This window comes from Coloeus monedula (assembly GCF_965178545.1).
Source record: "Coloeus monedula genome assembly, chromosome: 26".
NCBI classification, from domain to species: Eukaryota; Metazoa; Chordata; class Aves; order Passeriformes; family Corvidae; genus Coloeus; species Coloeus monedula.
Window position 1 is genome coordinate 4,147,731 of NC_138806.1, and position 11,281 is coordinate 4,159,011.

The 11,281-nt window shown below is 65.9% G+C and overlaps 1 protein-coding gene across 1 annotated transcript; it reads left to right on the forward strand.

Moving 5' to 3' along the window:
• Nucleotides 1-4,472: 4,472 nt before the first annotated feature.
• LOC309582216 (trafficking kinesin-binding protein 1-like) lies at nt 4,473-11,062 on the forward strand (the record flags this gene model as incomplete). The annotated part of the gene is made up of 15 exons (XM_082297254.1): nt 4,473-4,569; nt 6,425-6,501; nt 6,613-6,729; nt 6,827-6,927; nt 7,197-7,305; nt 7,440-7,518; nt 7,629-7,759; nt 7,835-7,909; nt 8,005-8,142; nt 8,219-8,286; nt 8,365-8,532; nt 8,740-9,053; nt 9,140-9,358; nt 9,798-9,900; nt 10,666-11,062. 15 exons carry the CDS (start codon nt 4,473-4,475, stop codon nt 11,060-11,062), a joined length of 2,193 nt encoding a protein of 730 aa, XP_082153380.1.
• Between the last annotated feature and the right edge of the window lie 219 nt (nt 11,063-11,281).

Consider the following 11,281-nt stretch of genomic DNA (forward strand, 5'->3'; position numbering starts at 1 on the left):
GCAGGGCTCTGGCACTCCCGGCTGAGCTGACTCACCGGCCGGGCTCCCTCCCCGGAGCCAGCGGCAGCGCGGCACCTACACACGGTGGGTCCCTGTCCCTCTCTGGGGAGAAGAGGGTCTGAGGGCTTGGGGCTGGGGAGCTGTTCTCCTGGCATCGCGGTGCAGGATTGGGCCCCGAGGTCTAGCGGACCCAGTGCCATGGGGCAGAGGACTGGGGAAGGCTGTGGGTGTGCTTTGGGAGCTGCATGTTGCCTCTCGCCGTCCCTGTGTGCCGGGGGGGTGCAGGGTGGCCTGGTCTGGGTGCTGTGCATGTGGCAGCGACACATTACTGTGCCAGGAGAGAGGGCAGCAATGCCCTGGCATGAGCCTGCAGCCAGGAACGAGGGGCTGCTGGTGCCACAGCCCCCACGGGGAGGTGGTAGAGGTGGGAGCAGGGGTAGAGATGGGGCAGAGGGCTTGTGTAGAGGTTCCTGCCCCACAGGGCAGAGGGGCAGCAGTGCCAGCAGTGGCTGCAGCCCGAGCCAGTGCCACTGGAGGTGGCAGGAGAGCAGGGATATGCTGGATTTATGGCCCGTCTCATGATGTGTTTATGGTTGGATTGGGGCAGCCGCAGATGCTGCCCAGCCCTGCTCTGCAGTGCACGGCAGGTCCCCGCTCTGCATCCTGGTGCAGACAGGGTGGAGGTTCACAGGTGGACTTTGCTCTTCGAGGTGGAGCTCCCCAGGGCTCTCGCTGGCACCACTCCCGTGTCTGCCCATTGCCGGGAAGCTCGACAGCTCCTTCCCTGTTCGCTCCACAGGCAGCGACCCAGCAGGAATCCCCGTGGCGGGGCAGGGTCCTGTCCTGTCCGGCACTGGCGCTGCTTTGGTGCTGAGCCCCCCGCGTCACGTAGCAGCCACCGCAGAGCAGGTACGCTGACCCCTTGCCTCTGCTAAACCTGCCCCATATCCAGGGGCGGAGCTGAGCTGGAGTCTGTTCCCACAGCTCCCCTGTCCCAACGGCAGGGATCAGGGACACCTGAGCCCTGGAGATGCCGTCCGGCCCCCGGGCTGGCAGATGTTTGTCCTACGGCAGGATGCTGGGGGATATGGGGGTTCAGGATGCGTCCCTGATCCCTCGAGCATCACCCCAACAGCTCCTTCCCCCCAGGCAGAGCCGGAGAAGGGACTCTGCTGCCCGCCAGCGCAGCTCCAGGGAGCCAGGGCGGACGGTGCCTCTCCCCATGGCAGCCAGGCCCCCACGTAACGCCAGCCAAACTGGACACCCCGGTCCCACGAGAGACCCTCCCCAGCCAGAGCCCACCCGCCTGCCACCTCCAGCCCAGCCCGGACTCACCTGTCGCTGCCTGTCCCCACACCAACCCGGTGTCCCACGGGTCAGACACGGGCACACACCGTGATGCTGCGACCATCACCGGTGGGTAGAGCCGGGGGTGCCAGTGGATCGCCTGGGGGAACCGGGGCGAGCGGAGTGAGGAGCTGGGTCTGCTTTGGGCTGTTCCTTCATCCTGTCCCCATTCTGTGGCCGGAGATGAACCACTGTCCCGGCATCCTTCACCCCACGCTGCATCCCACGCCTGCTGTCCCCAGCGCCGCTCGGCCGGGCAGAGCGTGGCCAGGAGATGGCAGCAGGACCCTGCCCGCAGACAGCGCGGCGATGAGGGAGGAGCAGGGCAGAGCTGGGGCAAGGGTCCCTGAGTGCCACCCTGCGGGGGACCCCCCAGTCTCCACACGAGTGGCTCTGGGGACAGACCCAGCTGGTGGCACCAGTCCCAAATTCGGAGGAGACAGAGTGGGCTGGGGGGTGCAGGATGTGCTCACCTGCCACAACCCCCTGTGCAGCCCACTCCCCCCATATGCCCCTCACCCCGGGCTGACACCGTGTCCCTCTGTCCCTAGAGCTGTGCAGCGAGGATGTCCCCGAGGTGGAGATCATCAGCCTGCTGGGCGAGCAGCTGCCCCGCTACACGCTGCGGGCTGACACCGTCTTTGGCTACGAACACAGCGACTGGTTGCAAGCCCCCCCCGGCCCCCCACAGCCCATAGCCCCCCTCACCCCCCAGCAGATAGAGGAGACCCTGCAGTACTTCCGTGAGTGCCCGTGGGCTGCGAGGGCGGCGGGGTTGGTGAGGGTGGTGGGCACAGGCCCAGCGTCTGCGCAGGGTCATGACGGCGAGGACAGCCTGGGAGCTAATCACTGCTAATGAGATTGACGGGCTGGATTTCCTCACCCAGAACATCCCGGGCTAATTCTGGGAGCAGCTTCTGCTGAGCCGAGCCAGATGCTGGGAGAGAGCCCCCATCATTTCTCGGGACCCCCTGCATGTCCCTGCTCCTCTGCACTGTGCTCTGGCTCACAGGGGTGGGACACTGGTTGGGTTGGCAGAAGGTGAAAGCCAGGGAATCCCAGGGCTGCTGCTCCCTCAGACATGACAGCCTGGAGCGGGGCTCGGGGCCCCGGCTGCCAGCAAAGCCCCCAGAGCTGTGGGGTTCCCAGGGGAAGACCCCTGCAGCCCCCATGGCCAGGCAGGGGCAATGCCCATGGCACTGTGACGCGGCCCATTCCTGGCGTGAGGCCGGGGTTCAGCGGGGGGCACAGACGGATTATTTCTGCTTTGTTTCTGCCTCTGCCATGCGTGTGACGGGGACAGGATCAGAGCAGAGGGCTGGGGGATGGATGTGGGGCAGTGGGAGACAGATGGGGCTGAGGCCTCCACCCACCTGCTCACGCCAGGCTGGGCTGGGGGTGAATTCTCAGCATGCCCTGCCTGTGCTTGCAGCCTTCCCCTTCTGGCTGCTCCCCTCTCTGCTCAGCAGGTGGTGAGGTGTGCCCCCCACCATTAGCACTGCCCCCTGCAGTGACAGTACAAGGGATTGAGCCCCAAACCCTGTCTCTGTGCCATAGGGTAGGGAGCACACACCACCACAGGAGCCCAGCACCCTATCCCTGCTCCATGGGGCCAGTGGTTCTCAGTCCCAGACTCCCGCAGGTCACAGATACCCAGGCCTCCAGTGCCCCTGGCATGTGCTGCTGCAGAGGGGGCCCATGGCGTCATTCCTTTACCAAAACCTTTAAGCTGCCATCAGAAATAGCCCCCTGTAATCTGCTTGTGCAGGCATAGGGAACCTGCCTAGAGGAGCAAATCCTGGGGCAGGGGATTATGAAGAAGCAGCTCCTGCCTGTCCATGCTGAGATGCATGCTTGAGTCCTTGGGGTCCCTGGAGGGTGGGTGCCCAGCTGGTGGTGCTGGCTGTGTCCCAGACTTCACCAGGGGAAGCACCAGTACCAGGAGGAGGGAGAGGCTGGGACTGAGGGCACCTGCTCCAGTCCCCACTCCGGAGGGGGCTGGTGGTTACAGCAGGATGTGGTTGGGGGTCAGGATCTCAATAGGTAGGGGTCAAGGAGGCAAAGGTGTGGGATGGTGAGAGGCAGCTTCAGCTGCACCCATTCACGGATTATTTGGGTGCTAACAAGGAAGGGCATTGGGGCAGGTGATGAGGACAGAGTATGCTGGCATTACCAGCATCATACCCACGTGGCTTGTGCTACGTGCCTGCCAGCTCCTCCATAATTCAGCACCATGATTTATTCAGTTTTCCTGCTACTGTGCTGCTTCTGCATCAGTGTGGTTGTGGGGACAAGGGGGTCCCAGCCAGGGAGTGTGGGGCATCCTGAGTGGGGCATGGAGGGGACCAGGCTCATGCCAGCCCATGCTTTGAGCCAGGGGTGGTGAATGGAAAGACTGGAGTGGGATGGAAAAACCCTTTCCTGTTCAGGGACCTGGTAGGTCCCAGCACCGGTACTGCAGGTGCAGGGTTTGTGATGTGGGTGATGATGGGGGGACCAGGCCTGGGGTGGCAGAACAGGGCTGGCCAGAAAAATGTACCCTGACCCTCACAGGGACCCCAGCCCTCCACGGTCATGACTTTGTGTGAAGGGCCCAAAACCTCTCCCTGTCCTTCCCAAGGAACAGAAGCCGCTGGCTGTGCAAGACCCATAGCATGAACCCTGCAGAGCTGCTGCTCAGGGACCCCCAGTGTCCCCTCAGCAGTCATCACCACCCATGGGGGCCCGTGTGCCCAGACTCCCCGGGCTGTGAGTTGGAAGAAGAGGTGGGACACAGAGCCCACCTGCACCAGCCCCCCTGGGCTGAGCAGAATTGTCCTGGTGCATGCCCCAATAAGGAGCCTGGTCCTAGAGTGCCTGATGGGGACCGTGTCCCTGGGGCGACCCGGGAAAGAGGGGGGAACGGGCACTCCCGGACAGCCTCTGGCATCCCCCGATCCCCGCATCGCCCCCGCTCCGCTCCCGTCCGACCCCGCCCCCGTCCCGGCCCCAGCCCCGGCCTCGCCGCTGGGGGATGCGCCGGGCAGGTGCGCGGGGACGGGGCGATCCTATAAATAGGGGAGGGAACGGCCGCAGCGGCTCCGCTCGGCGGGGCTGGGCTGGGCGGCTGCGGTGGGCTCGGCACGATGGAGATCTGGAGCAGCCCCGCCGCCTACGATGAGTTGAACGGGAACGCGGAGCGCGGCGGCGGCGCGGACCCCATCGCCAGGGAGCTGGAGGAAGGTGAGGGCGGCCCGGGTGGTCCCGCCCCGGGGATGGGGATCGGGATGCGGCTGCAGCAGTGCTGGGCTCCCCCCGGGCTGGTCCGGAGCGGTCAGGGCCGGGGTCTCGCCGGGGCCGGGGCTGGTCCGGAGCGGTCAGGGCAGGGTCTTCCCTCGGCAGGTGCCGTCTGTTTCCCACCTGTGCGTTCCCGCAACCCCGGTCTCCCTCGCCGCTCTCTGGCCCGGGGTTGCCGCCGCCCGGTCCCTTGGGGACCCCCAGGATCACCCCGACCCTAAGGGGACCTGTCCCCCCACCGGGAGTGGTGGGGAGAGGACGGAGGGACGGGGCGAGGGGCCCTGCCAGGTCTGCGTGTGCCCGTGGGGAAGGGCGTCCCTCCCCCCGTGGGAATGGGGTCCTCCCCTCCCGCACCGCCGGATCGGGCCCGCAGATGGATGTTTACATGTTTGCCAGCGCTGCAGGCTCGTCTCCCAGGGCCAGCCGGTCGCTCCAACCGTAACGATGCTCATGCTCTAATTATTTCCAATTAATGGCTCAGGGGCCTGACGAGGTGCAGTTGGGGACCCCCGCGGAGAGCGGGTCCTGTCGGGGTGCAGAGAGGGGGGTGAGGCTGGGGTTGGTTCTTTTTCCCATGGACGTGTTTGGGGTACGTGCCTTCTGGGGTGTGGGGGAGCACCCGGGGCAGTGAGGAGTGGACGGGACCGGGGTGGCGAGTGGGGGCATTGCCATGACAACAAACTCACCATTACACAACCCCAGCTGGGGAGGCCTAATGGGATTTGTGTGGCTGAGCTTCCCCGTTAACCCACTTCGTCTGCACGACTGGGGGGTGGCTGTGACTGGGGACGCGGGTGGGGGGCCCTGAGCGCAGCCAGCGCTGCTCTGCCAGGGAAGACTGAGGCACACACCCTCGGGGCAGCAGAGCATCAGAAAGAGCATCGTGAGTGCTGTGTGGTGTGGGCAGGGTGCGGGGTACAGCAGGTCCCGGGCTGTAAGCAGGCTCTGGGGTGCGGGCAGGGCTCGGGGCTTTGCGCCTGCTCGCGGCTCCCTCGCACCGCACGGCTCCAGCGCCGCCGTCTGGGTGCGTGCCCGGCGCTGCCTGGCAGCTCCTGCGGGCGCAGTTGGCAGGATCCGTACCGCGGGGACCGACGTCTCCATCCTTGCACCTCCTCTGCCTGCCAGAGGCCCAGAGAGCAGCGGGGGGAGGCAGAGCTGTAGCTGGGGCCCGGCCTGACGCGGTGGTGTTGGCGTGGTGGGCAGCTGCCCGTTCCTGCAGCGTCCTGCCCGCAGCTGCCTCTGCCTCTGTTGCTTTGTGGATCGTTGTGTTGTGCAGCTGGAGGGGCACGGGGTGGGTGCGGGCTGCAGCATCCCCTCCCCCAGAGAGAAACTAGGGCAGGGCTGGCTTCTCGGGGGGGATCTGGGGGAGGGGGCTAGGGACAGATTGGAGGGGACGCCGCCTGTGAGCCCGGCTCGGCACGGTGCCACCCACAGCTATTTATACTGGAGCTCCAGCCTGCTTTCTGCTGGAGATGTCACCTCCGATCCTGTCTCCGCTGCTGCCCTTCCCCGTCCCTCCTTTCTGCTTGTGAGTCCTGCGGTGGGGCTGGCACTGTGCTGAGGTCATGGGGGCAGCGAGGGGGCCCAGCATTTTTCTTGCCACCCCAAGGTGCAGGCAGGGTTGGGTGTGAGCCCCTCATTTCCCATGGTGATGTCACGGCTGTGGGGATCCCTGCCCGCCTCTGCCTGCGCGAGGTGACACCCAGCAGAGAAAAGGTCCATTTTGGAGACCAGCCTGGAGCAGCCTTGGGGGGACAGTGCTGAGCAGTGTGGGGGTTCACCTTCTGGCCCTCTCCCCCAGTCCTGTGCGCTGAGCGGGTGGTCAGGATCACGAAGACCTACCACGACATCGATGCTGTCACCAACCTGCTGGATGAGGTATGCTGAAGATCCCACCTGTGTGAGGGCTGGTGGGACCCTGGGGACACAGGGGTAGGTAGGGACTGGGGAAGGGATGAATCCCAGCTGAGGCAGACCTGCCCCTTGCAGAAAGAGCGGGACCTGGAGTTAGCAGCACGCATTGGGCAGTCCCTGCTGAAGCAGAACCGGAGCCTCACCGAGCGCAATGAGCTGCTGGAGGAGCAGCTGGAACTGGCCAAAGAGGAGGTAACAGCTCCTGGGCACAGGTCTTGGCCCCTTGCATGCCCCACTGGGGGCAGCTATGGTCCCCTTGGCCGTGTCCTGAAGCACCTTGTCTCTCCAGATTGCGCAGCTGCGCCATGAGGTCTCCATGCGGGACGACCTTCTCCACTTCTACACCACCACAACGGAGGAGAGCGAGCCCACCACCACCACCTCCACACCGTGAGTGGGAGTCCTTGTCCTGCCACTCACCTGGGGCAGAACTATTCCTGTGGGTTGTGCAGAGGTGTTGGGCAGGAGCCATCACCATCCCTAGGGCAGCACTGGCCACACTCCCTTCCCTCCCTTGGTGGCTGTGGGTCCAACCCCACAGAGCTTGGTTGCTGCAGGTGCCTGGGAGCTGGGGGAATGGGCAGGGGTCTGGGTGGGCAGCCCCGTCCTGCCCGCACTCCCGCACTGCGGGTGCTCAGTGCCATCCCTGCTGTCCCCAGGCTGCGCAGGCACGAGTCCTCGCTGTCCCTGCAGCAGTACTTCCAGTATGACACCTTGCAGCAGAAACTCAAGTGCCTGGAGGAGGAGAACCAGAAGCTCCGTATGGAGGTGAGCAGAGCCAGCTGACGGATGCCCCTCAGTGCCCACCTATGCTCTGCTCTCAATGGGGGGACCCAAGCTGCCCCCGGGGGAGACGGGAGGTCCTGCCTGTCATGCTCAGCCCCGCCAACCCTCTCCCCCAGGCCACCAACATCGCCACGGAGACCTGTCAGTACGAGGACCAGGAGCAGCAGCTGATGATTGACTGCGTGGAGCAGTTTTGTACGTAGGGCTCGGGGGTCTGCAGGCACCGCCCGGCAGGCACTGCCCAGCTGCGTGGGCTGGGGTTGGGGCCCGTGCCCTGGCGGTGACGGACCCCGGCCCTCCCCCAGCCGAAGCGAGCCAGCAGGTCGTTCACCTGTCGGAGGAGCTGGCGCACAGGGCGGAGGACGCGGCACGGCAGCAGGAGGAGATCACCCAGCTCCTGGCGCAGGTCGCGGAGCTGCAGCAGAAGTGTCGCACGGTGAGGGTGCCCTGCCCGTGCCGGGGGGAGGGAGGTGCGGGCACAGCGCCCTGACCTGGCCGCTCCTGTCCGCAGTACGGCTCCGAGGTGGAGGAGCTCCAGCAGCACCTGACCGCGGCGAAGGAGGTGCAGCAGCAGCTCCGGATGGAGGTGAGCCCGGGGGAAGCCGTGAGTGTGCGGCCTGGTGGGGGGTCCTGCCCCGCTACCCCCGGGGCCGTGCTCAGGCTGTGCCCGTGTCCCCGCAGCTGCGGGATCTGCAGGAGAAGTACGCGGAATGCGGCGGGATGCTGCAGGAAGCCCAGGAGGAGGTGAAGAGCCTGCGGAGCCGCAGCCTGCCCAACAGCACCGTCAGCCGCTACAGCGCGGCCAGTCTGCTGCCCGTGGTGAGCGCGGGGTCCGGGCGGCAGGGTGGGGGCCCCTGCTCTCCCCCCTACTGACACTGCGTACCCCTGTCCCCAGGACTCTCTGGCTGCTGAGATCAAGGGGATGATGAGGAAGAGGACAGACAGCTCCTCCTCGGACTACAAGTGAGTGCTGTTATCGGTGGCTCTTGCTGTGCCATGGGACGAGGGTCCGGCTCACCCCCACCCGCTTCCTGCCCACAGGAGCTACCAGCGCGTCTTCGAGACGGTGAAGGCCGTGAACCAGACAGCCAAAGCCAGGTCTTGCTCTGAGTCTCCCCACCACGTTCCAGGCTCCAAGCAGTTGTCGGCTGCCCACTCTGGGGGGGCCAGCACCCCCCACACCAACTGCTCGGGCTCGGAGGGCGCCCGGTGAGTGCCAGGGTGGAGGGGAAATGGGGCCGGGTGGGACAGCGGCTGCCCCTGCACAGGAGCTGGGATGCTGGTGAGCTGCTGGTCACACGGGAGCAGGAACCAGCCTGGGGCAGGGAGAGCAGGGCCTGGCTGGGGCCCAGCACAGCCTGAGGTGCAGTGTGGGACTGCAGCCCCGGGCAGCCTTAACGCTGTGCCCTCCAGCAGGGCCGAGGGGGCCAGCGAGGACTCCCGGGCAGCCCCGGGGCAGCAGGACCTGGAGGCGGCGGTGCAGCGGCTGTCGGTGCGGCAGCAGAGCCACGTCTCCGAGGAGCGCTCCTTCTTCGAGGCCGAGCGGGAGCGCAAGCTCTGGCGGCTCAGAGATGGGGCGAGCTCCAGTGGCTTCCTCACCCCCGAGGGCAGCGTCGTCTCCACTGGCACCAGCTACTCGGGGGGCTCAGAGCTCACCGCTGGCTCCAGCTTCTCCCTCGGCTCCCTCACCTACTTACCCGACAAACTGCAGATTGTGAAGCCACTGGAAGGTGAGGGGCAGAGGGGGTGTAGAGCTGCAGGTGCTCTGAGGGTCCAACACCCCCACCTGAGTTCCCCCTGGCTGTGTCCCCCCCAGGCTCTGTGACACTCCACCACTGGCAGCAGCTGGCACAGCCCAACCTGGGTGGGATCCTGGTGCCCCGTCCCGGGGTGCTCACCAAAGACTTCAGGCAGCTGGACATCGACCTGGAGGAGGTGTACAGCCTCAATGACCTGGAGGAGGACGATGTGGATGCCAGCTCCTTCCAGCTGCTCCCTACCTCAACACCCGCCAAAGCCAAGGAGCGCCCCAGGGGTGAGCGTGGGGTGAGGGGACCGTGGGGACGCAGCTCCCGCAATGCCCCTGTCCTCCAGTCGAGGCTGCCCCTCGCCTCCCGCCGTGCTCTCCCCTCTTGCAGCAGCCTGTCCCTGCCACCCCGCTGTCCCCGCGGGGCTGCTCCGTCTGCAGCTTCGCAAGGGCTGTTCTCGGGCAGCCCCGGCGGGATGAGCCCTTGCCATCACCGTGGCGAGCCCCTGCTGCCCCTCGGCTGGCTGGAAGGGGCAGGTCTGGGACAGACGGCATCTCCTCGTCCCACCTGTGCTCGCTGCCCCCTCTGAGCAGGCACCACACCTCAGTTGCTGCTGGAGCTGTGCCCTGGGCACGGAGCTTCCAGCCCAGCTTTGGCTGTCCCGCCTGCCCTCCGCCTGTGTCCTGCCCCCCTTCCCATTGACCCCTTGTCTCCTGTCCCTTCCAGTGTTCCTCTCTGTTAACAACCTCCCCCAGACCCCGTCTACCTTCACCATCACCACCTGCCACATCCTCCACCCCACCACTGCGCTCACCACGGTGACACCCAGGTAAGGCGCGTGGTCCCCGCCGCCTGCGCTGCCTGCACCAGCCCCCGCCCCGTTGTACGCCCCGAGCTCTCTCCTCCTCGCCCCCGTGCCCGGCTCCCTGCAGCTTGAGGAAGTGGCAGGCCGGGGGCCACCTGCAGCCCCTGATGCTCTGAGAGATGCCAGCATTAAGAAACATCTCCAAATCTGGCTGCTGGGGTGTCTGTGTGCCCGGGGCTGGGACCAGCCCCCCTCCTCTGCACTGCAGCACCCTGATGGATGGAGAGCCTTCCTCGGGTGGGCTCGCCCGGAGGGGCAGCACCCCGGGCACGGAGCAGCGAGTGCTCCTGGCACTCTGGGGAACAGATACAGCTTTCCTTCCTCCACACTTGGGCAGCAGGCAGGAGCTTTTCCCAGCCGGGTGCTGGGCTGTCCGTTCATTAATGAGCACCGGTGATTAGCCCTAATGAGCCCCCCCCCCAAGGCTCGTTGGGGGTTGGCGTGAGCTGGAGTTCACTGTTAGACAAAACCCTGGTGTCTGGAAATGCTTGTGGAGCAGTGGCTGTGTCCCAATCTCTCCTGGCTGCTGAGGAGCAGCCCCCAGCACTCCCCTGTGAGCTTTGCTTGAGCAGTTTGCAGCGTGGGAGGCTCCTGTAGCCCACGGCTCGTTGGGTGAAGGAGGAAAAGGGGGTCCTGATCTGCCCGCAGCCCTGCCTGGCCTCTTCAGCAACATCCCCCAGGACAGGGACCCCCAACTGATCCACACTTCTGCTCTCTCTTCTCCTCCAGTCTGTATCATGCCGTCGTGCCTTCTTGTGGGCCCTTTGAGGGGCTGAGCCTCGGCAGCCCCTCACCAGAACAGACTCCCCCCACACTGGCGCTTGGCCCTGGACCCCCGAGTACCCCCATGGGACTCTTCAGGCTCTTGCTGGGGCGAGATTCCCACTTGGCACCCAGGACTGGATCATGGTCAGCCCCCTCACTCCACTCCCAGGACCCTCAGAATTCTGAGCCCCATCCCTCCCCTGTGCCCAGGGGTCAGGATGGACCCGCACCCAGGAGCAGCATCTTCAGCTGGAACCTGGTGGAGAAGTTGCAGCGCCTGGGGCTGGACAAGGTGGTGGCCAGAGGGGAGACATCCTACACCCGGCCAGGGCTCAGAGGGGCCCAGGGCAGCCAGAAGTGACGCTGCTGAAGAAGAGACCCCCAGGCTCAGGGTGAGACACATGCCTCATGGGGCAATGGAGACAGGACATGCTTCAGCTCCTGGTGCTGCCCCAAATCTGTCAGCGCTCCTGGCACCAGCATGGGGAGCTTTGCTCTGGCTGCATGGACAGAACCCAGCACTGCTCCCCATGGATGGGGGGTACAGAGGGTGCTGGCTGACCCCGTCCCTGCTGGGGAG